The 26434-nt window shown below is 39.3% G+C and overlaps 1 protein-coding gene across 1 annotated transcript; it reads left to right on the forward strand.

Moving 5' to 3' along the window:
* LOC120514347 (thiamine transporter 2-like) lies at positions 1–25723 on the forward strand. The gene is made up of 5 exons (XM_039734666.1): positions 1–141; positions 10959–11727; positions 18919–19111; positions 21664–21805; positions 25565–25723. Exons 1-5 carry the CDS (start codon positions 1–3, stop codon positions 25721–25723), a joined length of 1404 nt encoding a protein of 467 aa, XP_039590600.1.
* Positions 25724–26434: the final 711 nt, after the last annotated feature.

Genomic DNA, 26434 nt, shown 5'->3' on the forward strand with positions numbered 1-26434 from the left:
ATGAATTGCTGGAGACGACACAGTTGGGTTCATCCCACCTTGCTGCTTTGCTCTTATGGATTTTTTTCAATGATGAGACCCTCAGAACCGTTTCTTACACCCTACCTGACGGGACCTTATAAAAACCTCACAGTAAACCAGGTGTGTATATGAGTGTGCATGTGACAGTGAGGGGCATGTTGTTCAGGACTGTGGATGGTTTAAAGTTTTGGCAGTGGCAAAACATAGAAGAGGGTGTAAAGTAACAAAGTCAGACCTGTTGATGTAAGTCTGGGTGTATCTTGTGTTGGCAGCAAACAGGTAACTCTCAGTGTAAAAGGGTGCTAGTCAAGACAAGGACAAGAAGCCATTAAGATTTACAGGACACCAGCTTAAACTGTCTCCAGGTGGCTTGGCTATCAAAGGATAGTGTGATGTGTGTTATAGTTGGTGCTAAGGTGCAAACTTATCATTTTGAAAGCTACAGTTTTGCCCTGAAATACAAAAATTAGATAGGTTCCTGCAACTCATTCTTGACAAATATTGCTTCACATCATTTCCCTTTTAATCTTCATTTCCTGGGATGGTTGGCAATGGCAGGCCTCCTTGTCATCAGCATAATCAGGATTAGCCAGGAAATTTGCTATTCAACTTATCACCCCAGTCCCAACAATGGCTGCCTATTACCTCTTCATCTACAGGCCTTTAAATTTAATATTACATGTTTTTTTGCCTAAGAGAAAATGAAAAAAAAAAAAAATCACCCATTGCACAAAAAATGTGTATCCACACCATACTAAAACTGGATGTAGAAACTTCCTGATTAGTAAATGGCTTCCAGTATGCCAGATGTGACAGAATGATGCTTGACTAAGATATTGCTGAGCTGTCGGCCAGTTCCCTGAGAAGTAATCACAGTTACTCGATATAAACCAACGAAAAATTTAAAAACGTCATCAGTAGAAATACAGAGCATTGGCCCTCTTAAAAGGAAACTGAAATACAGTATGTACATCATGTTCACAACATTTGAGCTTTGATGTTTGTCACATCAATGGATTTTATAATAACATGTTTGTTGGTGATTTGAAGTATTATATCCGTGAGACGTCATGTAGCTGGTTTGGCTGCATTTCCCTACTTGATCAAAACTGTCATCATTTCCCACTTTCCCTGACATGCATTGGGTCAGAGTTGCCATAAATATGCACAACTTCCCTTCATATTTTCTCTTATAAATTCCAATGGTTTGCGTGGGAAATTGCCTACACACATTTCAAGTCTCTTTTTGTGCGTATGCAAGCAATATACAGTAAAAAAAGGCACCTCATCTGGAGCATTTCCAATAAATTGTAGTTTCCAAGAATTACTGAGTCATTATGTTGTAATGATAATACAGCCATGACGTTATTTTAAGATTAACTTAAATACTCGGCACACATTTGTTAAGCTTACATGATGTGTTTCATCAAACATTCATTTCTAGATAAGTGACTTTTTTCTTTTTTGCTTTTATTGTTATCTTACCTGAAACAACAGGGGAAGTGAGGTGGTGAACAAGCAGTTTGCGTGTGCATGCATCTCCCGGAATTTAACTAACTTGTATTGAGGTTTTATTGTTAAGAGAAGCTATTGGATGAGTAAAAGAAGAAAATCTACAACATACAGAAGTTGAAGTGATTCTCAAGGGAGAGAAACATTAGACTAAATCTGTAATTGAGTTCCATATAATGTTGCTCTGTTTTAAAATGGATGACTTTCTAAATCCGCCAATGCTTTTCAATGGGGAGTTTTAATATTTCCAACACTTGTACTCTGTAGCTCAATTTGAGATGTCTCAATAAAAATTGACATTTTCAGATACATTTTAAAGAAATCAGTCCACTGGGAGCAAAGCTGGTTCATGTAGACAGACATTTGGACAGATAGATGAGCAGAAAACAGACATGGCAACCACAATAGGTGCTCTTTTGCATTATATCCGAATTCAACTAAAAATGACAGATGTATTAAATAAGGTTGCGAAGAGAGGGAGAATGTAGGAGAGATGTGGGAATGAGTGTCAGGAATGAGACAGTGAATTGACAGTGAAGTTTGAACCATCCAAACCAAATATCAGGGTGAGCCACTAAGTAACGAGATGAAGAGCTCCATAAACACTTTGAGTTCTCAGCAGCTATGGAAATGAAATAAAAAGATGAGTGAAGCAGTGGGAGACAGGGAAAGGTGAAAAGAGAGAGATAGAGTGAGAAAGGGAGGATTATGATTTAAATATTGAGTGAATAGATGAAAAAAATATTTCTTTACTAAAAACACAAAAAAGAGTGTGATGTTGGTCAAGGAAAGACGGCTGTGTCTTAATTCTGCTAAGCCCTTTCAGCTGTAAGCAAGCAAAGATTATTGTGTTTTTTTGGAGAGAGAAGTGGGAGGCTAGAGGACCGTGAAAGTGAAATGTAGAGGAGAGACCAGTGGCCATGGCATTCATGGAGATCTTGGTGAATATTACGCGGTGGCGGTGGCATACGAGAATGAACAGAAAAGACAAAGAGAAGAAAAATTCCTTTCAGAAACTCAGTTTTTGTAGAGTAAAAATAAAAAAAAACTTTATCATAAAATGATCATATTTGCACACTAAACAGCTACATAACCAACAAGGGGCCTTAAATTAAATAGTGAGGAAGTTTTCTTTTTACACTTTTGTTGCTTTATCTGTGAATGGTCTCCTAGCTTTATTAAATTGCGTTTCTGCTCCCTGTGACCCTGAATTGGATTAAGCAGGATTGTTATTTTACATTATGAATTTATTTTGAACTGAATGTTTAATTCATAAAAACCTTATAGTTTTCATATTTACAGTATAATTGCAAAATAATATAAATTTGCAACTCCCAAATATTTATATTTTAATGATTCATTGAAAAAGTCTACAGATTCTGTCATCTTTAAAAAGGTAACCATTATCCCTTTACCAAAGAAAAAATAGTGGACTGTCACAGACCAGTGGCACTCACTTCAATTAAAGTCCTTCGAGACACTGCTGTTGGGACACATCAAATAGAATATTCCACACAATATGAAATACTTCCATTTTGCTTATTGCCAAAACTTCTCCACAGCGGATGCCAGTTCTCCTGTAATTCATGCTATCTTTACACATCTGGATAATAAAAACTGCTTGCTTTGTGGGGGCTGGGTGGTCTCGGAACCCCTGCAGATTATTTTTTTTTGTCCTCCCTGGCCATCTGACCTTATTTTATTCTTTGTCAATTAGTATTGCCAAATTTTATTTTTATATTTTTTTCTTTTTTCTTTCTTCATCCTGTAAAACACTTTGAGCTACAGCATTTGTATGAAAAGGTGCTACAGAAATAAATGTTGTTGTTGTTGCTTTGACAAAATACAGTTTATAGACAGCATCTGAGAATTTAACCTGGAGGGCTTCGTGTATAAAATGTGTTTACTCTTGGAAATGTGCATTAGCCATTTCTCATGCAAAAGTCAGGATTTATAAAACTCAGAACTTGCTGTGAAAATTGGCTTAACATTATGGCACATTTCAACCATCTGTAAGTCCTACTCCATTTTAGCAACTCCAGGCAGCAGGACAAAAGAACTGAAATTGTGTTTCATTGTGCATGTATCAGTGACATTCTGATGTTCTTGTACTATTTACAGTATATTACAGTTAACTGACATGATCTCTTATTATAGCTGTCTTTGTTAATAACACCTAATGCTTACGGTTAATGTCAATTGCTTTTAATGTTGTAATGGAAGTCTATCTATTTTGTTTATGCAAAGAGCATGCTGTGTGTTGTATGACACAACTGGCAATGGCAGTGCTAGCTGTTTTGTAGGATATCACCAGTTGCCGGTTGCACAAAGAGTGAGTATTCAGGGAGCACACTGATTTTTTTGCTCATAATGAGTCAATTTAGACTTAGGTTTAGATCCATTGTTACGAATTAGGAGTTCCAAAATACACACTCTCAAAAACACTTCCAAAATTAGCCAGATGGTGATGTTGCCATCAAACCCCAGCTAGTAATAAGGGCCAACACAGAGGCTTTATAATCAGAATTAGAATCAGAAAACGTTATTATTCCCAAAGGAAATTACTTATGTTACAACTTAACCACAGACAAGGGACATGTTACACTAAGAGCACATATAAAAGTAATCATGTAAATATAATAAAGTATAATAAATGTAAGTATCAAACTAAAGTACAGAGTGTTACATCTTAAGTTAATATTGCACATTTTGAGAACAAATATTATTATTCACATGTGAAGAGCAGACAATTCATTGCACAAGAACAGATAGTATGTTGCACATTTCAAGTACTTGAAAATATGTACCTGGATATCCAATAAAGAAAAAGGGTAATAACTTAAAGTGTCAGTGAGTGACCAGAAAAGGAGTTCTAGAGTCTGATGGCTGTCGGGAGGAAGGATTTCCTGTGATGTTCAGTGGAGCACTTGATGCTAGTCAGTCTACTGCTGAAGACGCTCCTCTGTCCAACCACAACACTATGAAGTAGGTGATTAGCATTTTCAATAATAGACCTAAGCCTAGGCAACATTCTCTGATCTGCCACAGTTTCCAAGCTGTCCAGTTTCTCTCCTACCACAGAGGAAGCCTTGTGAATTAGTTTGTTTAGTCTGACACTTTCATGCTGCTCCCCCAGCATGCCACAGCGAAGAAAATGGCACTGGCCACCACGTTGTTGTAGAATATCCGCAGCATAGTGTTGCTGACACTAAAAGATCTAAGCTTGCATAGGAAATACAGCCTACTTTGACCCTTCTTGTATATGGCCAGTGAGTTCCTGGACCAGTCTAGCTCATATGCACCCCTAGATACTTGTACTCCTCAACGATCTCCACCTCCACACCCCTAATAGAAAGGGGAGAGGCTGGAGATCATGATCTTCTTAAATCAACTACCAGTTTTTCGGTTTTGCTGGCGTTGATCTGCAGTTGATTCATCTCACATGAGTCAACAAACCTGTCCACTACCTTCTTGTATTCCATCTTGTCTCCATGTCTGATACTACCAACTATTACTAACTATGTGTTGTAAGTAAAATCTGTAGCGTACAGGGTGAAGAAGAATGCTGGCGGAACTGTCCCTTTTGGAGCACCAGTGCCACACAGCACGGTGCCAGACACAGAGCCCTGTAGCCGCACAAACTGTGGCCTTCCCGTCAGATAGTCCATGATCCACGAAACTAAGGGAGCATCCACCTGCATTTCCAATAGCTTTACTCCCCAGTCTGGCTGGCCAGATGGTGTTAAAGGTACATGTGAAATCGAAGAACAGAATCCTGAGAGTTCCTCCTGGCTTGTCTAGGTGACTGTAGGCACGGTGTAGCAGGCAGATGATTGCATCTTCAACTCCAGTCCTTGCCTGGTAAGCAAACTGGAGAGGGTCCAGTGCTGACTTAACCTGGGGGCAAAGTGTTTCCATGACTAGTCTCTCAAAGACTTCATGATGTGTGTGGTGAACGCCACTGGCCTGTAGTCAGAAGGAGCATTAGGATGTACCTTCTTTGGAACAGGAACCAGACAAGATGTTTTCCATAGCGTTGACACTTTTTTAATACTCAGAACTATGAACTAAGCGAACTATGATTCTTAACGCAATGAGAGAAGTCATAAAATGAATCAGATCTAAATCCATTCCGTAGTTCTCTCGTTCGCTAACTAAGCAGAGTTAAGATTACGCCTCAAGGCAGATGCATGAATGAGGAGGGCCCAGCCTCCCTCCCCGTAGCCCGATGAGTCTCTATCAGATTTGCGGTAATAAATCAGTACCGCAAGCGAACAATGTACTTAGCGCAATGAGAAAGTTGCAAAATCAACGGAATGTTCAAGCAAATCATAGAAAAAAACCCGATCTAAATCCGTTAAGTAGTTCTCTCATGAAAAGTGGACAGACATACAAATGGGACTAAATAACTATACGAAATTTCATACTTGGACCACGGAATTTTTAAAACTGTTTCTTAGCAAGCACCTATGAGCCAAGGGTAACCCACATTCCAAATTTCAAGTTCCAAGTCCTCATGGTACAGGAGATTTTGTGATGAGTGAGTCAGTGGTATTTGGCTTTTATATACTGTATAGATTTTACTTTATAGTCTTATTTTTTATATTTTCTCTTCGTGTTACTTGTGCCTTTGTCTATCTGTACAGTTGTAACATAAGCAATATCCTTCAGGATTAATAAAGTTTTTCTTATTCTGATTAAGGCTACTCCACAGCCATTCTTACCATCAACTGCATGAACAAACATAATGTGCTTTTATTTTATTTATTACTCTATAGTGTATTTAAAGTACGGTGTACAGTATTCATTGTCATTTTTATGTTATACTACTGTATTGTACAGTGGTCCGTGGGTAATGTTGTCACCTCACAGCTCCAGCGCCATGAGTTTGAATCTGCTGTTCAGCTGCTTTCTCTCTGTAATTTACACTTCTCCTCACATCTGTGTTGTTTCTTATTATGTCTCCAAAGACCCAATGGTTCTTCCAAATTAGCCCAGTATGAATGTGAGTGTGGGTGTGTGTGTGAGTGGACCATAAAACAGATACACTGACATCCTGTCCAGAGCTGTTTCCTGCCTTGTGTCCAGTGCAGCTGAAATAGGCTCTGCCCCACTGTGACCCAGAATTGAACTAAGCGGGTTTAAGAAACGTGTGTTATGTTACTGCATTATACTATTGCTGGCCCACTTTCATTGTGTTTCCTTTGTTCTCTTATATCCATTTATGGTGCCTCTTATCACCTCTACAAGGAAATCTACTTGTAATGTGTACACATGACTAAAAACGTAATACAACACGTTATATTAGTTCAATAGAAAAAGTAGTCAAACAGTGTGGGCAAATAGCACCATGACCTACTGGGAAGGAGCTGATTAACTTGATTAAAAACAAAGAGAACAACATTCATTTCTAAAGCACGTTTTCATTCACTGGATGTAGTTGAAAGTGTTTACAAGATGTTAAATAAACGTAACGTAAAGGCAATTAGAAAATTACGCGGTAACTACAGTGGATAAAGGCTGACTCAATACAACACCTTCACAATTGCTTATGGGTAGTTCAAACATGCACGGCACAGTGCCCTGCTGTTAGTCTAGTTGAAGCCAAGGTCAAATGAACGTGGACATTCTCCTGCCAATAGACTCCAGCTGTGGACCTCCAGGGCTCCACTGCATTGAGGAGGTTGTCGCCTTTCATTATATGTCAGTGCTAAAACCTGGTTACATTATGGTTAAGATTAGGGTTAGGGGAGGCTTATCTGACTCAAGCTGAGTAAACCAGGTGGCAAACACCTGCAATCCAATTGGTTGTCAGGCAGAGTTACTGAATCAAGGAGCAGCAGGGGTCTTCAGCTGGTCCGACCTCTTGGATTTCACATTCATCTTTCTCTCAGGCCCTTCCTATCTATCTATATATCTATCCCCTTAGCTGTTTTTTATATATCTATTATACAGTGCCCTATGGGGTGCCAAACAGGCACTTACAATGATTTTCGGAATATATAAAGTCATTCCTGAATATATAAAGTCAGAATTAGAATATATAAAGCCACTCCCGAATATGTAAAGTCAAAGCCTGATTATATAAAGTCAGCATCAGAATATATACGAGTCATTACCGAATATATAAAGTCAGCATAGGAATATATAACCTCATTTTTGAATATATAAATTTAAAGTCAGATTATATTGATATTGATTGAAACGACATTTTTAGTAATCTCAATGAGTTCCTACTACAACGTAAAGAACTAAGTTAATAAAAACATCTTCAGAAAAATATTTTTAAAAACCCTACTGTTCAGTTAATTCATTCAAAATGATGTATGTGCCCAGCATTTTGAACACTATATTTATTTATTCTTTTTGTATGGCCGCATTTTTGGACAAACCTCACAAGCCAGATCGACTGCCTTCTGTCAAAGTTTAGCTTTCACTAGTATGGAAATTTTATATATTCAGGAATGATTTTATATATTCCAACGCTAACTTTATATAATCAGGTTTTGACTTTATATATTCGGGAGTGACTTTATATTTTGGTAATGACTTTATATATTCTAACTCTGTCTTTATATATTCAGGAATTACTTTATATATTCAAGTTTTGACTTTATATATTTAGGAATGACTTTATATATTCCGAAAATCATTGTAATTGCCTGTTTGGCACCCCATAGGGCACTGTATAATAGATTTATAAAAAACAGCTAAGGGGATAGATATATAGATAGATAGGAAGGAAAGGCACTATATGATAGGCAGACAGGGATGCTGCTATATAATAATAAAATTACTGTTATTACTATATAGATAGACAGGGAGTTCAGGCAGGCAGAACGGCGAAGGTTAAAAAAATAAAAAAATAAAATTCTCCCCAGCAGGGAATCAAACTCATGTCTCTGAGGTACGGCAAGTCTGCTGCATTCTGAGTGACAAAATCTTAACGATCTATTATTTCCACTCTAAAACTTCACTTCACTCCCAGGTAATCAATCAAGGCATGAGCTTGGAAAAGTTTGTGCACGTTCTGAGTCGGTGGGGGAATAGAATAGCCAGCTGCTTGCAGCTTGTGTTTATCAGCACAATTTAGATCAACAAAAGACGCTGGCGGAGAGGTGAGAACAGTTTTAAGAAGCGATTTAAGGTGGGACGGATCTACGAGTTTTTTCGTAGGCTCTGGTAATTCTAGTGTTAATGTCCTTAAATATGGGAAGGGGACTTTAACAGTAGGTTTGTTTTTTTGTTTTGTTTTTTCAATAACCTTTTGTTTACTTTTTTCCTGATCATTTAACACTGTGTAATGTTTGATTTTTGTATTATAATAAAATAGGCAGTAGACAGAAAAAGTTTTGGGAATTTGGCACTCTGTATACTTAGGGAAAAAAAAGGCAGTCAAACTGATAAAACGTCTTCACAAACATGAGTTCAAGACAGAACTGATTGACATGATGAAATAGGGTTATAAATATGATGGAAGACAGGAAAAGGTGGAACCAGGGATGCCAAAACAAGAACTGATGTGGTAGGTAGATGGTTTCTGGGTACTGGATATGATGTCATCACATGTGGCCGAGAGTGATGTCATCAGTGGATGGACCAGTAGTGATGTCACTGAGAGACATGGTCTTCAGCTGGACTGCAGTGGGACAAAAGTAGAAAGGATCAGATGACAGCACTAACCCCTAATTCGGCTGAGAAACCACACTATTTGAGCCTGTAAACCGTCTCCCATGAAAACACGTGTGACAATACTTTTGATTATTGCATTTGGGGAGAAGAAGTAAGTTGATTGTTTTTTTTGTGTAAATAGTGTTTTGAGCAAACATTTATTATTATTTCTTTTTTCTGTTTCTCTTCCTTTCCTGATTTTTAGTAGGAACAGGATAAAGCAAAAAGATGACATTTTTGTAAATATTTTGTGATGCGTGAGTCCCTGTCTTGCACTCCAAAATACGAGGCTGAGTTTTGATACTTTAACAAAACCAACTTTATTCAGCATGAAACAGGAGCAGCATGGTCTACCATTATCCCATACACAGACACAGCAAATGGACAGGGTCGGGGCAGGTCAGTGGCCAAGTTATAATGTTCCCTGCATTTATAATGTGTAACAGCCGACCCCCTACCCAGACAGGCCACTACATTACCAAGACTATTCCTTGGATAACCTGAGGCTTCTTGCTCTAATAACAAGCCGTACTCCTTACAAGTTGTACCTTTTTTCCTCCATGATGAAATAACCAGCAAACAGTGGATAGGAATGTAAAATCAAACACGGATATATGTATTGTAAATGAAAAAGACAAACAAATATTCAATAATGTAGATATGTGCATGCAAAATACCACTATCCCAATGATACCAGTGACTAATTACTATATAAAACACGAACATACAAATATTTACAAAAAACCCTCCTTTGCGCCTAAACAACTAATAGAAACATGGAACACAAATTAGTTAAACACAGCGATTGAAATGTGGTGAAAAATGAGTCCAAAATAAAGTCCGGCATTATTGACCTTCCTGAATACAAAACGACCTCACCGTGAAAAGTCCTGGCATTGGCTGGTATGAATCTGAACCCCAGAGTTTCTCGGCTTTAGCTGTCGTGATGATAAATCAGATGTTGAAAAAGCAAGCAGTGGAATGATGCAATAAACGACAAGTGACGAGTTTGTAAATGAACAGGTCGATTGTTTCCTTTCTCCTCTTGATTTCTCTCCTCTCTGTTTCCCCTTGCCTCTTTTTTTTTTTTTTTAAAATACAACTTGTCCCATATGTATCTGGTGAGATTAACAGGTGATTTCCATCTCAGTGCTGCAGTCTATCTCCATCATCCTTCCTCTCTTCACTTACGGGGACAACATTTACTGACGCACATATAACGGACAGTAAACGGGACGATGAAAACAAAACGCACTTAGCATAGACAAAAAGCAAATACTTACTATTATGTAACCACACTACAAATGTTCCTTACATCACCCATCGACAACAGGTACTTATAGCGTGACCACAATCGGCTTGTATTTATTTCCGCAGTGCTATAATGCTGCACTGAGAACCTACGGTTGTCTCAGCAACAGACAAGCAGCCCTCCACAGACACAGTAGTTGTGCTTCGGCATGCCGTTCCATTTGGGGGATCCCAAAACAATTTGTTGTTTGTTACTTTTGGTTTGTGTGTGTCGTTAAGACTGTGTTTTTATTAATGAAACCAGATTCATTATGTTTGGGAATATCATTATAGCACTTTTTTGTTGGAATCACTTTTTATTTTCCACTTTTATAAATCTTATCTGTGTCTCTCTGCTCTCACAGACAATGTGTTCGGTCCATGAATTACAACTGTAGCATGGTGCCAGTTCCCACTACATGGGGTTTACAAGACATAATTATTCTTCTCTCCTCTAATTTCAGGTTTCCAGACAAGTGTACCCAGTATGGACCTACTCCAATTTTGTAATCCTAGTCCCAATTTTTTTAGTGACTGACTATTTGAGATATAAACCAGTTATTGTCCTCCAAGGCCTTGGCTACATCATCACTTGGCTCCTGCTCCTGTTCGCTCCTGGGGTGCTGGCGATGCAGTTCATGCAGTTCACCTATGGGGTTGTGACCGCCTCCGAGGTCGGCTATTACTCCTACATCTACAGTGTGGTTAGTCTGGAATACTACACAAAGGTCACAAGTTACTGCCGGAGTGTCACTTTGGTGGGTTACACCATCGGTTCTGTTTTAGGGCAGCTTCTTGTGTCTCTGGCCAAAGTGTCTTATTATGATCTTAACATAATCTCACTTGTATCTGTCACCATAGCCTTTTTTATTTCATTTTGGCTCCCTATGCCTCAAAGGAGTCTGTTTTTTCATAAAAGTGTCACAAGCCTCAAGACAGCTGACTCAAAACAGACAGGTGAACTTCCAAATGACCGCAACAAAGCCAACATCACTGCAGATAGCAATCGAGGGATTGGTGACTTTCTACTCAAACGAGCCCTGCAGCTCTGGGCCGACTTTAAGATATGCTACTCTTCAGCGGTTCTGCTTTATTATTCCCTGTGGTGGGCTCTGGCCACTTGTGGCTATTATCAAGTTGCAAATTATGTGCAGGTGTTGTGGAAAGATAAAGAACCAGACAGAAATGTCACAGTGTACAATGGGGCAGTTGAAGCAGTGGCAACTTTGACAGGTGAGCAAACATCTTATTAAAGTTAATTCCAGAAATTAGCAGATTTTACCTGTGTATGTTATACTTCTAGTGAGCTGATTTTTGGGAATCACTGGGTGCAAGGTTCGACCTATTCCTAGACAGTGCATACATGTGCACCGACTCATATGATCAGGGCCTTATGGCAGACAGAATCCTCTCCTTAATAAAAGCTTGAAAGCCTACTTAGAGTTTGCAAAAAGGCACGTAAAGGACAATCAGACTGTGAGAAATAAAATTCTCTGGTCTGGTGAAAATGAGATTGAACGTTTGGGCCTCAGCTCTAAGGGTCATGTCTGGAGGAAACCTGGCACTGCTCATCACTTGCACAATACCATTCTAGTGGTGAAGCATGGTGATGGTAGCACAAGACTAGATAGAGTGGAGAGAAAACTGAATGGAACAAAGCAGAGGACAAATAACATTCTATCTATCTATCTATCTATCTATCTATCTATCTATCTATCTATCTATCTATCTATCTATCTATCTATCTATCTATCTATCTATCTATCTATCTATCTATCTATCTATCTGTCTGTCTATTTATTTGCAGTTATACCCTTAATAAAAACTTGCTCCACAATGCTCTGGACCTCAGGCTGCGATGAAGGTTCACCTTCTAACAAGACAATGACCCAAATCAAAAAGCAAAGACAAACCAGAAGTGGCTTAGGGCAACTCTAACAATGTCCTTGAGTGGCCCATCCCGAGGCTGAATTGAATCTAATTTAATATTTATGGAAAGACCTTAATATACAGTAGCTGTCCAATGAATGCCTCCATCCAGCTGGACCAAACTTAAGAGGATCTGCACAGAAGAATGGCAGAAAATCCCCAAATCAGGTGTATGAAGACTCCAGGCTGGAATCGTTGGCAAAGGGGCCTTCAGACACTAGCTGAGCAAAGGGTCTGATATTTCAGTTTTTTATTTCTAAATCCCATTTTTGCTTTGTCATTCTGGGAGATTGAATATTTCATGATGAAAAAAAATGTAAATGATTTTAACATTAGGCTGCATAGTCACAAAACTAGAAAAATGAGAAGGGGTCTGAGTACTTTTTGAATGCACAGTATATGTATATGTGTTTCAGTGGGTCAGTACCAGTCAAAGCCCAATTGGCACCCTAGGCGGGGTGGATGAATGTTGCCCCTCGTTGTCCATAGTTGGTAGACAGTATTATTAAACTTTGTTGACCTGTTGTCCCCCTTGGTGTCTGAAGCGCACGCCTCTTCAGCAGCACTAATGGTACCCCATTTTGCATATACAACAGACTTTGGAGCATGAGCCCCTTTGTTGTATGGATCATGCACACTTTTACTTTCATAAATGGCAGTAAAGTGGGTAACAGTGCCCACTCGGAGTTCAATGACTGAGGTTGTATCCCCCTAGGTGTGCAGAGCACATGCCTCTTCAGTAACACAACAGACTTTACAGAGCATGTGTGCCTTGGTATACAGAGCATACACACATTTATTTCCATGAACGGCAGACACTAGGTAACAGTGCCCACTCTGTAACATCAGTTTTCGAAGACTGGGGTTGGTTCCCACTCAGTGTCTGTAGTGCGCGCCCCTTAACTTTCATAAATGCCACCCTCAGATGACAGCGTGCCAAGCAGCTACCTGTATCACCTAATGCATTGACCGGCTCTGCAATGGGTAATCAAGCTCATCAGTTGCTTTCTCAGAAATCCATCCTATTTCTCAATGTTCCTACATCACACAACATAAACAGTATGAGGGAAGAATGTGAAGCAGCAATTTTAGAAAGCAAATCAGAATGGGATAATGGGCTAAGCCTGGCAACCATTACAGGGCCCTAGAGGTCCTGGAGGAAACGCAGCATTTCTTTGATTAGCAATTTAAACTTACCTATGAATGTCAAACCAAATATTTTCAAATTATCTTTTAAAATTAGAACATTATTCTACATCCAAAGATAATGTTCATTACACAATTATTAAAAAAAATTGCTTCTACATTTGTTTATTTATAACAGTACTAGTTTTATACTGTGTCGATCTGCAGTTAATTATTTATGTTTATAGTTATATCTTAACTTATTTATCCTTCTGAGACATATTTCTGAAGGTGTTTTAGATGTTGAAGTTTCTTTAGAATGATTATTTTATTTTTAACCCTGAAAAGATGTTTTTGTTAAATAAATTAAATCACATTTTAGGGGAAAAAAGCTTTAACCACCAGATGGCAGCATTTCACAATGCCTGGCAGTTTTTCAGTCTGATGCTCTCAAAAGCAAATCCAGCAGGGTGGAGGTTGAAAGGATAATTTTTGTAATTTTCTAACCTGCTTAATCCAGAGTAGGAATGGGGGTCAGTGCTGAAGCCTTTCCTGAGGTACACGGCTAGCAGAGGGCACAAGGCAGGAACAAACCCTGGACAGCATGCCAGGGCAAACACACCCAAACCCCAAACACACAATAGAGTCATCTTAGTGCTGCCAATCCACCTAACCTGCATGTCTTTGGATGGTGGGTGGAAACTAGAGCAGCCAGAGGAAACCCACACAGACATGGTGGGGACATGCAAACTCCACGTAGGGTAGACCCGGGACACAAACCCTTGGCCTCCTTACTGTGAGGCAACTGCACTAGCACTGTGCCACCCATGTAGGATAATACATGTGGTCATTTTAATTGTTAAATTTCCAGATTCATTTTTTTTTACAATATAAAGTGACTTTTGGTCTGTAGGAGGTCTCATTGATATTAGCAATATGGTTCTTGGGCTGAAATATGCAGTGATTAGTACAGATTTTCTGAGTTTTAGCCCATGATTCATGATAACCTCTCAGCTAACTTCAGCCAGACTGACAACACTGATGCCAACGAGGCATCACGCAGCATAGTCCACCTCAGTGGTCTCACTAAGGTTGGCCTCACCCAGTGTGGTAACCAAGGCTGGATTAAGAACCCTACAGGCTGCTTGGTGGCTTGATGAATAGAGCTCATTAACAGAGAGATGACCATACTTTAAACAACGCAGCGTGAAAACACCCTGCCATTTAATGCAGCGCAGTAATTCCTAATATTAATGCCACACAGACACTTGAATATTTCATCAAGTCAGAAGAGGAGGGGTGCCCCCCATGGTGATTTCAGCCCACAGACACTTGATTGTTTCAGCAAAGAGGGAGGTGCTGGTGCCCCTCAGTAATTTCAGCTTGCGGATATTTGATTGTTTCATCCAGTTGGGAGCGAGCTATCCCTTTTGCTGATTTCAGCCCTAAACACAACTTAAAAATTTAATACGCAGTAAACTAGGTGAAAAAGGGTGGAATATGGCAAGTGAGGAGGCACAACATCTCGACATACGACGTTTCGAGTTTACGACGCTTACTTCCATAAAAACTTACAAAAATTGAGATGTGTTTCTGCTTACGCTGTTAGCATTGCACTTATGGACTACGTGTGTGAACTAGTTTGGTTGTGCACGGCGGAAGAATACACAGTAATGCAGCGTATGAGTGAGGGAATTGGCGAACTAGTTTGGCTGTGCATGGCAGAAGTATGTGGCATATGAGTGAGAGAGTTGGCAAACTAGTTTGGTTGCGTGCAGCAGAAGTATGTGGCATATGAGTGAGGGAGTTGGCAAACTAGTTTTGTTGCGTGCAGCAGAAGTACGCGGCGTATGAGTGAGGAAGTTGGTAAACTAGTTTGGGTGCGTGCAGCACCAGTACGCGGTGTATGAGTGAAAGACTTGGTAAACTAATTTTGTTACGTGCGGTGGAAGTACACGGCATATGAGTGAAGGAGTTGATGAACTAGTTTGCTTATGTGTGGCAGAAGTTCACAGTGTATGAGTGAGGGAATTGGTGAACTAATTTGGTTGCGTGTGGCAGAAGTATGTGGTGTATGAATGAGGGAGTTGGCAAACTAGTTTGGTTGCGTGCAGCGGAAGTACGCTGGCGTATGAGTGAGGAAGTTGGTAAACTAGTTTGGGTGCGCGCGGCACAAGTACGCGGGGAGGGAGTGAGTGAGGGAATTGGCGAACTAGTTTGGCTGTGCATGGCAGAAGTATGTGGCATATGAGTGAGGGAGTTGGCGTACTAGTTTTGTTGCGTGCAGCAGAAGTACGCGGCGTATGAGTGAAGAAGTTGGTAAACTAGTTTGGGTGCGTGCAGCACCAGTATGCGGTGTATGAGTGAAAGACTTGGTAAACTAGTTTTGTTGCGTGCGGTGGAAGTACACGGCATATGAGTGAAGGAGTTGATTAACTAGTTTGGTTATGTGTGGCAGAAGTACACGGTGTATGAGTGAGGGAATTGGTGAACTAGTTTGGTTGCACGTGGCGGAAGTATGTGGAGTATGAGTGAGGGAATTGGCGAACTAATTTGGTTGCGTGTGGCAGAAGTATGTGGTGTATGAATGAGGGAGTTGGCAAACTAGTTTGGTTGCACACGGCACAAGTGTGCCGTGTCCCTTTGTGTTGCTTTGTTTGGCGACTGTTTGGCCGTTATCATGGCTTCTAAACGAAAGTCAGAGTCTTCAGATGGGATTGCTTCAAAGAAGAGGAAAGCCATCACAATGGAAGTGAAATTAGACATTGTAGAGAGATCTGAAAAAGGAGAATCAATGAAAAATATCGACCACTTGCTAGGCCTTAGGTGCTCTACTGTAGCAACAATTATCAAGGATAAGGATAAGGTTTTCCTGCCTCTCCAGCTTTCTCCTCCCAGTAGGCCACTCTCTCCCACCTTGCAATGGTGTGCAAGCCAACCACAGGAAAAAAGGTAAGGAATATTTTTTTACACTCATTTTTTGTCTTTTTTCTGTTACTACAATACAGTGTACAGTACAGTATATTTATGTCCTTTTCCTTTTTCTGTGGCTTAGTTGTGTTTTTATGCTCTAGATTATGATTTTACAACTGTATTAGGATAGGTAAGTGACTTAGGCTAGGGTGTGTTTTGACTTACACCAAAATTCGGGTTACATCACTGTCGTAGGAACGGGACTGTGTTGTAACACGAGGACCCCCGTAACAATATTAAGGTGCCAAAACGTGCATGTTTATTAATAACAACAACTGCCATTGTGCAAAGCGGACAAATTTATAAATTCATAATAAATAAATTTTCAAACCAAAGTTACCAGGGTTACAGAGCTAAAATGAAAAAATGAAACACCCTTATAATCAGTAGGAGAAATAAAAACAGTGCAGCAATCTTTCAAACAAGTCTCACTGACACTCAGTCCATGGATGGAGATCATCGCAACCATCGCCACTTACCTGATGAATAAATAAGTGACTTTCTGTTTGCTCATCCACCCCTTCCTCACACCTCATTGCTTTCACAATTTACAAGTCTGCAATGATTTCTCTCATCTCCCCTACACTCTTTAACCTCAGACTCATGAGATCTCACTCCAAGCCTCCTCCCTTGGTACCCACAAGGATCACTCCAGCTCACCATCAACACCCCCACTCCTTACTGCAGTGGAACAGGTTTGACATGGTTCTTCCAAGAAGACACCCCATTATTAATGGAGGAATGACACGTTCAGGCCCTTCATCATTTATCTCCTACACTGATCAGCTTCACCACACCTTTCTCCCTATCCTTTACAAACTCCACATTGACTGATGCTCTTTTTCCCAATGTCCCCCTGCATTACTCAGGCATTATTTTACTTAAACAGTACCCCACTTTGGTACTTGACTCATGAAGCTGTTAATGCGAATTGCCTGCTTGCATGTGTCTAGCTCTACACTCATTAAAAGCACCACTTTAACTGCACGATTCCCTGAGTAACCTGCACCTTCCACTTACAATCATCACACACCGTATCACAGGCAGATTGTCACAGCGATAGAGGAACAGAAAAACTAAATGGTAGAAAGGGTGCGCAACAGAGAACAGCCAGTGTGTGTACATTCCCACCCCAGCAAGTTACCCGTCACAATCCTACTTCTACTTCATTACCAACTAGCTGAAATACCCAGCATTGCCCGGGAAGAAAATAAAGTGTTTTTTTTAATTGTTTGAGAGAAATATAATTAAAAAAACCCACAACTTTAAAAATAAATTAACAAACAATGAAGACTCACTAATGTGCTTGACTTGCAGTCTTGTATGTATGTTATCATCCAGTTGATGCTCGTAACCGGCCAACTCTATTTAATTTCAAAAGCAACAGGGGCGCGGTTGTGCTCAAACATATGGCGCTTTTCCACTGCATAGTACGGCACGACACGGTTAAGTTCAGCTCACTTTTGGGGGGTTTTCCACTGGGAACAGTACCTGGTACCTGGTCCTTTTTTTAGTACCACCTCAGCCAAGGTTCCAAGCGTGCCGAACTGTTACCAAAACGTGACATGTAAACTCTGCTGGTCACTGATTGGCCGGAGAAAATCATCATTACTGCATCACTGAACTTGCGACACGAGACACAACAGACCCGCTAGATTTTTAGCACAGCCAGCGAAGGTTCGGACGCACCATTTTGTTTTAACCAAAAATGGCTGTTTCGTGGTCTATTGAGGAAGTACAGACGTTCCTCTCGTTGGTAGCCGAGGAGCGGATCCAGCGAGAGCTGGATGGGGCGACACGGAATGAAAAAGTTTTTCAGGAGGTCGCTTGTGGCGCGTTTACGATGATGTCACGGCAGTAGAGGCGGCGCAACTATAACGACACGTGAATAATCCCGCCCACTCTAAAGCGGTACTAAACTGCAGTCGAAACGCAAACCGAGCCGAACTGAGCCGAACCAAGGTAAGCTGTACTGAACCGTGCTGTGCCGTACTATGCAGTGGAAAAGCGCCAATAAAGAATGCTGGCAGTCACCTCCAGTCCGCCCTCTGGTGGTCGTTCCGAGTGTCAACTGGATGATAACGTGCATACAAGACCACAAGATGGGTTAGGGCTGATTTGACCTGACAGTATTGTTAGTCGGCCAATGAGAAACATGTGTACCAAGTTTCATGAAAATCGCTCCAGCCGTTTGGAAATGATGCTGAAACATACACACATACATTGACTTTTACATATATAGATAAGTCACTCAGACTAGTAAAAAAGCAAAGAAAATGTTTTACCGGAGACAGGTGTGAAAGTGACCAGACATACAGATAAACTCCGGACTGCTGAAAGAAAGGTTATTTTACATTCAAAAACTCGGGTCTAAATGCGATCTTGTTTTCATTTCAGGTGCAGCTTCCTCATTCATCATAGGCCATGTGAAGATTGATTGGTCCACCTGGGGGGAGTTTGCCTTGGGTTTGTTTTCTGTCGTGGATGCTGCGTCCTTGTATGTTATGCAAGTCACCACAAACATTTGGATCTGCTATGCCGGATATGTGGTCTTTAAATCATCATATATGCAGCTAATAACAATTTGCACGTAAGTTTTAATTGAAGCTGTGGTGACTCATTAGATTTGTAATTTGCTGATAAGATATTTGTAGCTATACTAGGGGGTTCTACCCCTGATCTCTTCGCTTGACAACCACCCCGGCCTGTGCTACGTGCCAGCCATTTTGCGTCTCTGCTGCTCGCGTTGTGAAGAGGGGGGGCTGAACGCACCTCAAGGAGACCCAGGTGCTCATCCGAAACCCCCTCTTAAATGGTGATACAATAGGAAACAAATACAGTTGTTTTTTTACCTCCTCTTTGCTTGATCAGCTGCTGCTGCTGTGCCGTGTGATCTGCATCTCGGGGCGCTTTGAACATTTAAAAGCATGTACAGCAGCTGTCCTACTCTTTATCTTTTATTTCTGGCCCCAGGTGTGGTTACGTGGGACGTGAGTTCCTGATATTTTTTAGTTTGTAATTTAAAAACGGAATAAGAATCTGAAAATCTAACAACATCACATTAAAGTTTGATAAATTCTCAGAAGAATGATACCAAACATATATATATGTAGGTTTTAAAACAAGCCCCATTAAAAAGTGTGACAAAAAAATCTGACATAAAATTGTTGCACAAAATCGTTAAAGATTTTATATATATAGAGTACACTAGCTACAGCACCCAGCATTGTCCAGGTAAGTAATTTTAACACATTGTCTGCTGGACCATATATTACCAGAACTCTAGAGTATACAGTATATCTGCATTTGAGGTAAATAGTGAACTCTGTCAAAATTTAAAGAAATGCATTAGACGGTAGTGAGACCAGCTATGTTAAATGGGTTGGAGATGGTGGCACTGACCAGAAAGCAGGAGAAAGAGCTTGAGATAGCAGAGTTAAAGACGCTAAGATTTACATTGCGTGTGATGAGGATGGATAGGATTAAAAATGAGGACATTAGAGGGTCAGCTCTTGTGGGACGGTTGGGAGACAAAGTCAGAGAGGCGAGATTGCGTTGGTTTGGACATCTGCAGAGGAGAGATGCTGGGCATATTGGGAGAAGGATGCTAAGGATAGAGCTGCCAGGCAAGAGGAGAAGAGGAAGGCCTAAGAGAAGGTTTATGGATGTGGTGAGAAAGGACATGCAGGTGATGGGTGTAACAGAACAAACAAGATACAGAGGACAGAAAGATATGGAAGAAGATGATCCACTGTGGCGACCCCTAACGGGAGCAGCCAAAAGAAGAAGAAGTATAAGTTCTATTATCAATAATAGTTGCATCAAAATGTAAAGAAACTGTTAATTACTTTATTTTCATTAGCAACATGACTAAAAGTCAGTATTTGAAGGAGAAATATGGCACAACGCAGAGTACAGGCTTAGAAGCACATGGACCACAATTATAATGAGTTTCTTTGCACTCTTTGTGTTTGTTAGTTGATGATTGTCTGCACTCAGTGAGTGGCACAATGTCCATGTAGTGATGTCCTTAAAGTCATGATGAGTCAAACCCCTCGTGATGAAGAAACACCTTTGGGACTGCTATCTGCATCTGTGTAAGAGCGTACAAAGGTCCACATCATCCAATTGACTGTCAACATCTCAGTCACCATCATTATCATCAAAATGTTCATCTTACAATAAATTTAGGTGCTTTTTTGATGGCAGCAAAAAATTCTGTGGCTATCCACTAGATGGCAGCACTATACTAAATACCTGAAACTTATCAGTAAAGCTCACCAGTAAACTGGCTGTGTCTGTAGTAACTGGATGCTGACATACAAGTTAAATCGTAGTTTGACAGGATCAATGAGATATGACATAACTCGTTCAAAGTGCTAAGCTCTGGTCCCTTTGTGTGCTAGCTTGGCTGCAGTCAGTTCTGGTGTTTCACTTGCTCTGAGCCACCAGGTGGTACTGTTCTTAAAAGGAAACTCACCCTCAAGGGTACCCCAAGGGTCAAACTTTTAGGTTCCAATGTAGTGTATTGTCTTTTCCCCACAAAGTGGGATATGTGTGCAAAATTTTGATGAGATTGGATCAAAGGTGTGGAATTGTAAAAAGGACAAACACACCCATACAGTTTTATATATTATATTTCATTTTCAATGTTTCAAATCTCCATTTTAAATGGGCAGTGTGGCTATCTAGTAGTTGAGGCATTGCACTTTACAGCTGCCAATGTGATCCATTAGTACAGAGTGAAATCATCACCAATGAAATGTCTTTTCTTCTTTTGGAAATTAGTTTAATTTATTATTACTAGAATAAGGAATTACGATTTTGGAAAAATGTAAAATGCTGCTGAAGCAACTTACACAACACTAGTTTTCAGGGTGCTGTCTATCATTTTAGGGGACTGAATAATGGAATCTAAATGTGAACACGGAGGCATCGCCCTCTGTACGAGTGTTAAGCTCTTGTATCTGTGGCACATTCAGAATTCATTAGATTGTTGAGGGCATCCAGGATTATTACAAGGCTGGCAGTCTCCACAGCATGATGCCAACTTTTCTGTGATTTGAAAACCTGTCACTATATTTAAATAATTTGCGCTAAAAAGGCATTAGTATTATTCAAAACATATTTATTGTTGTGAAGCTTTCAGATTGCGACCAACATTAGCATGGAACGCTATGCATTAATGTTTGGAATCAACAACTTTGTGGCATTGACTCTTCAGACGATACTGACGGCAGTGGTGATCGACACAAACAGCATCCATTTAAGCATCACTCAGCAAGTAAGTTTATCAAATCATATGTCAGTCCAATTTAATTGTATATAGCATCTGTCCTATTTGTTATAATGCCTTTCTATCTATCTATTATATAGTGCCTTACATTCCTATTAATCTATAATATAGTGCCTTTTCTATCTATCTATCTATCATATAGTGCCAATCTATCTATTATATAGTGCCTATCTATCTACTTATCTATTATATAGTGCCAATCTATCTATCTATCTATCATATAGTGCCAATCTATCTATCTATTATATAGTGCCAATCTATCTATCTATCTATTATATAGTCTCAATCTATCTATCTATCTATTATATAGTCTCTATCTATCTATCTATTATATAGTGCCAATCTATCTATCTATCTATCTATCTATCTATCTATCTATCTATCTATCTATCTATCTATCTATTATATAGTGCCAAACTATCTATTATATAGTGCCAATCTATCTATCTATCTATTATATAGTGCCAATCTATTTATCTATCTATTATATAGTGCCTATCTATCTATTATATAGTGCCAATCTATCAATCTATCTATCTATTATATAGTGCCAATCTATCAATCTATTATATAGTGCCAATTTATCTATCTATTATATAGTGCCAATCTATCTATCTATCTATTATATAGTCTCAATCTATCTGTCTATCTATCTATCTATCTATCTATCTATCTATTATATAGTGCCAATCTATCTATCTATCTATCTATCTATCTATCTATCTATCTATCTATCTATCTATCTATCTCAAATAGTGGTTTTCATAGTGATCTATTGTATATAATGCCTTTCATTTCTTCTGGGTCCTTTTTGAACACCTTTATAATAATACATATATATTAAAATTGACCTGGAAATTTTTAAAAATCTATTATGATGTATGCTTATCCAGGATATTTTCAATGCAGTCAATCAACAAAAATAATAAAATAAATACAATAAAATTGTGCTGACGGGGCTGGAACATAATTGCAAACCAAAACCGTATCATTAAGGACACCTGCTGCGATACACTAAATTAGCAGACAAGAGAAGCAGCAAAAACGTAACTTCATCAAGCAAATCCTAATTATTTAAAACACGTCTGCAATTATATGTCCGTGAAAATGATGTGCTGAAATTAAAAGTTAGTGTAGCTTGTAGCTGCGTTTTTCGGTGTTTCCAAAATTCTCAGCTACTAGAAAGGTCCTAGCATCAAGTATGCCACGTAAATAAAGATTCCACAGTCTAAGTGTCCTTGTTTTAGTGAAAATCAAAGCCAAACAGTTCACACAAAAATGAGGAGAAAAGTTCACAATGCACAGACAAAAAGGAAATAACTTCTTACAAATGATGTTTCTGTTTAAGACAATTTCTGTATATTTTTGTTTAAATTTATGCTCATGGTTATGCCTGTTTACTTTTCCTTTTTCAAATTCATTTACCCTTTCTATTTGTAATGTTATATCAGAAATACAGCAGGATATTAACAAAGTTCCATTAACATAACTTGGTAATACAGACTCCTCCATTATTTATGTACCTGGTGACCTGTAGAGGGCACATTTGCACCTCAAACACCCAGACACAACCAAACCAGCCAGTCATGGATTCAAGGAGAGAAGCTTGTATTGAAAACAATATACCTTCTACAGGTTTTTGTCACTGGATAAATAAGTCACAGTTCAGTTCCATTTTTCTTCTTTACTTTTCTTTTCTGTTCCTCCTCCATTATCCTCCGAGCAAGCCTTGTTCACCTCCACCCAACACTGACTTCTGGATGAAGTGGGGAAGCTGCCTTTCAACCCAAACCCTGGAGAACTCCCAGTGCAACAGGACTGCCACCTGAAAGTGTTTCGACAGTGTGGTGGGACCTCTCCATAACAGGGATTAGCAACTCCCCTTAGCAGCACCTGAAAACCCCAAAAGGGCTGCCCAGCCCTGCAGGTGTCCAAACAGGGGAGCCATACCAGAGGGGCACTGCCAACAGGTGTAAAGAGGGAACACAAAACCTTGGGAGGCAGTCGCCCTCTGGCCTTCCCTCATAATACCTTCCCAACCAGGAAGCTCGAACTAACTAGTCCATGTATGTCCTTCCTTTATTATGGCTTCCTTGCTGGGTAAGGAACCATCCACCACAACTGGGGTGCCAATCAACCTGTGTCTTCTACCTGTATGACAAGCTAGAATTTACAAAGTTAAACTTTAACAATAACTTGCTCAGACTGGCTCTTGCATAGCTGAAAGGTATTGTATGGTATAGAGTTTTTAAAAAACTAGGGGGATTTGCCCCCTGCTCGCTTTACTCGCCAATCCCCCACCTGTGCTTTGCGCTAGCTAATTTGCGTCTCTGTCGCTCGTGTATGTGGATTTCACTTTCACCAAACAACAACACTTTTAATTCTTGTGGATAGGCCACTTTATTAGGAAGAAACATTACTTTTCTTGATGGCAACACAAATTAGACAATCTGCAAATCTCTGACTTAAAGTTTAAAGCCAAACAATATCTACATACTTCTGTCATATCACCTATGTCCATATATTCAATCTCTTTTCCCTTTTACCTTTTCTTCAATATCGCATTGAATTTGGATTCCATGTTTGGAATACACTGTGACAACGCAACGTATAACTGCCCGTGAGTGAATATTGTTTCTTCCTCTCTACAAGAAATGTGTCTGACAATAGCTTTCACACAAATGAGAAATGATTGAACTGTGTGCGTGGTTATGTGGGCAGGACTTTTTCAAGTCTCTTTGCATAAGCTCTTGTCTCACGGGGCTTGAAAATTTCTTTCACATGACTTTACTTTCACCAAACAACAAATCTTTAAATTCTCGCATTGGGAAGAAACACTGCTTTTTTTCCCCTGATGGCAACACGAATTAAGACGATCTACAATTCTCCAAGTTAAAGTTTAAATCCGAACAATATATTCAATCTCTTTTCGCTATTCCGTTATTTCACAGAGTAATAATTTCTGTTTGTTTGCGCAAATGTGATCTTTACTATCCATTTTTTGAGACATTCGAATTTTCGTACTTCCATTATCTCTAACCTGCTCTGCATGTGTATCACACCAATGTTTTTGGACTCTTTTAATTATCGTGGATATGCCTTCTTCATTGGGAAGAAACACTACTTTTTTTTCCCTGATGGCAACACAAATTTGACGATCTACAAGTCTCCGACTTAAAGTTTAATCTGAACAATATATTCGATCTGTTGTCGCTGTTCCATTATTTCACTGAGTAATAATTTCCGTTTGTTTGCGCTAATGCGATTGTTATTATCCTTTTTTTGAGATTTTTGAATTTTCGTACTTCCATTATCTCTAACCTGCTCTGCATGTGTACCACGGCAACATTTTTTATTTCTTTGCGATGTTCTACTCTGTCTTATATTTTTGGCCCTGGGCGTGGTTAAACATTTTGGCACAAAGTCTCGCGGGACATGCAAATGTCTCTCTGAGAAAATCATGTCTCGTCTTCTTCAAAGATTTTTTTTTATAATACAGAGATGTATGGTTTGTTTTTTTATGTTAAATTAAGCTCCTAATTCTGTCATTTGTTTTGTAAATCAAGTCACTCGAAGCTTCTGATGGCAGCGTGCAAGGACGTTATTAAAACATATTAAATCCCAGCTAGCCGATCTGCTAATAAGATCAGTAGGCATCCATCCAAATGGGACTGATGATATTCATTTAATAAAGTAAATGAGTGGTCACTGTAATAAATAATTTTCTTTTTTTTATCTCTTTCACAGTATTTCATCTATGGCTGTTTCTTTTCCACTATTGCTGCAGTCTTCTTAATAAGAGGGATTTATATACTGATCAATAAAAAATGTGTCTGCCAAAGAACTGATATAAACAACAATATCATCGCAATTGTCACTGAGTCGACACAAATCACCAGTCTGTGAAGATCCTGAAGATGCGTATATTGCAGCGTTTCTCAACCTTTTAAGTATTTGCAACCCGAGTTTTCATAACAGTTTTAATCGCGCCCCCCTAACATTTTTTTGAAATGTAGATGCATATTTTATTATACCTACTTAACTTTTATCGACATTTATCTAATTCTATATTTATTGTTGTAGTATCAGAATGTAGTTTAAGTTAATTTGTTTTGGTTTCAACAGATTTTTTTTTCATATTTTTGATTCTTGTTTTCTTTTTTTCACATCTTCACGCCCCCCTTTTTTTATAATTCGTGCCCCCCTAGGGGGGCCCGTCCCACAGGTAGAGAACCACTGGTATACTGTATTACATTACGTGGTGTTGAAACAGCAGGGGATTTAGATGTGAAAGTGTTGGATGTCATTAATGCACTGACATTTTCAAATTGAAATTAAAGCATATATAATATAAAAAGGTAATTTCCATGCTGAAAAAAGAAGAAGGTAGACAATAAAGTTTCAGCTGTATAGCCTTGATCTCACCTGATGATGGAGATAAACCTGAAACATTGACTTTTACCTTTTTTTCAGCTTGGAAATAACCAAAATGTTACAAATACTGCATATAAAACAAATAATACATAAAATACACATAATATACCATATCATTTTCCAAGCCCAATTAATCTTGAGCAGGGTTGCAGGGGGCTGGAGTCAAACCCAGCAAGCAAAGGG

This window comes from Polypterus senegalus, chromosome 14 (genome assembly GCF_016835505.1).
Source record: "Polypterus senegalus isolate Bchr_013 chromosome 14, ASM1683550v1, whole genome shotgun sequence".
Lineage (NCBI taxonomy): Eukaryota > Metazoa > Chordata > Cladistia > Polypteriformes > Polypteridae > Polypterus > Polypterus senegalus.

Bases quoted from the DNA above. Each gene is read 5' to 3' on its own strand.
- LOC120514347 (XM_039734666.1), top strand. From the start codon at position 1: ATGAATTGCTGGAGACGACACAGTTGGGTTCATCCCACCTTGCTGCTT. The intron at 19,112-21,663 runs GTAAGTTTTAAT...ATTGTTGTGAAG, and splicing joins CAGCTAATAACAATTTGCAC to CTTTCAGATTGCGACCAACA. The intron at 21,806-25,564 runs GTAAGTTTATCA...TCTCTTTCACAG, and splicing joins ATTTAAGCATCACTCAGCAA to TATTTCATCTATGGCTGTTT.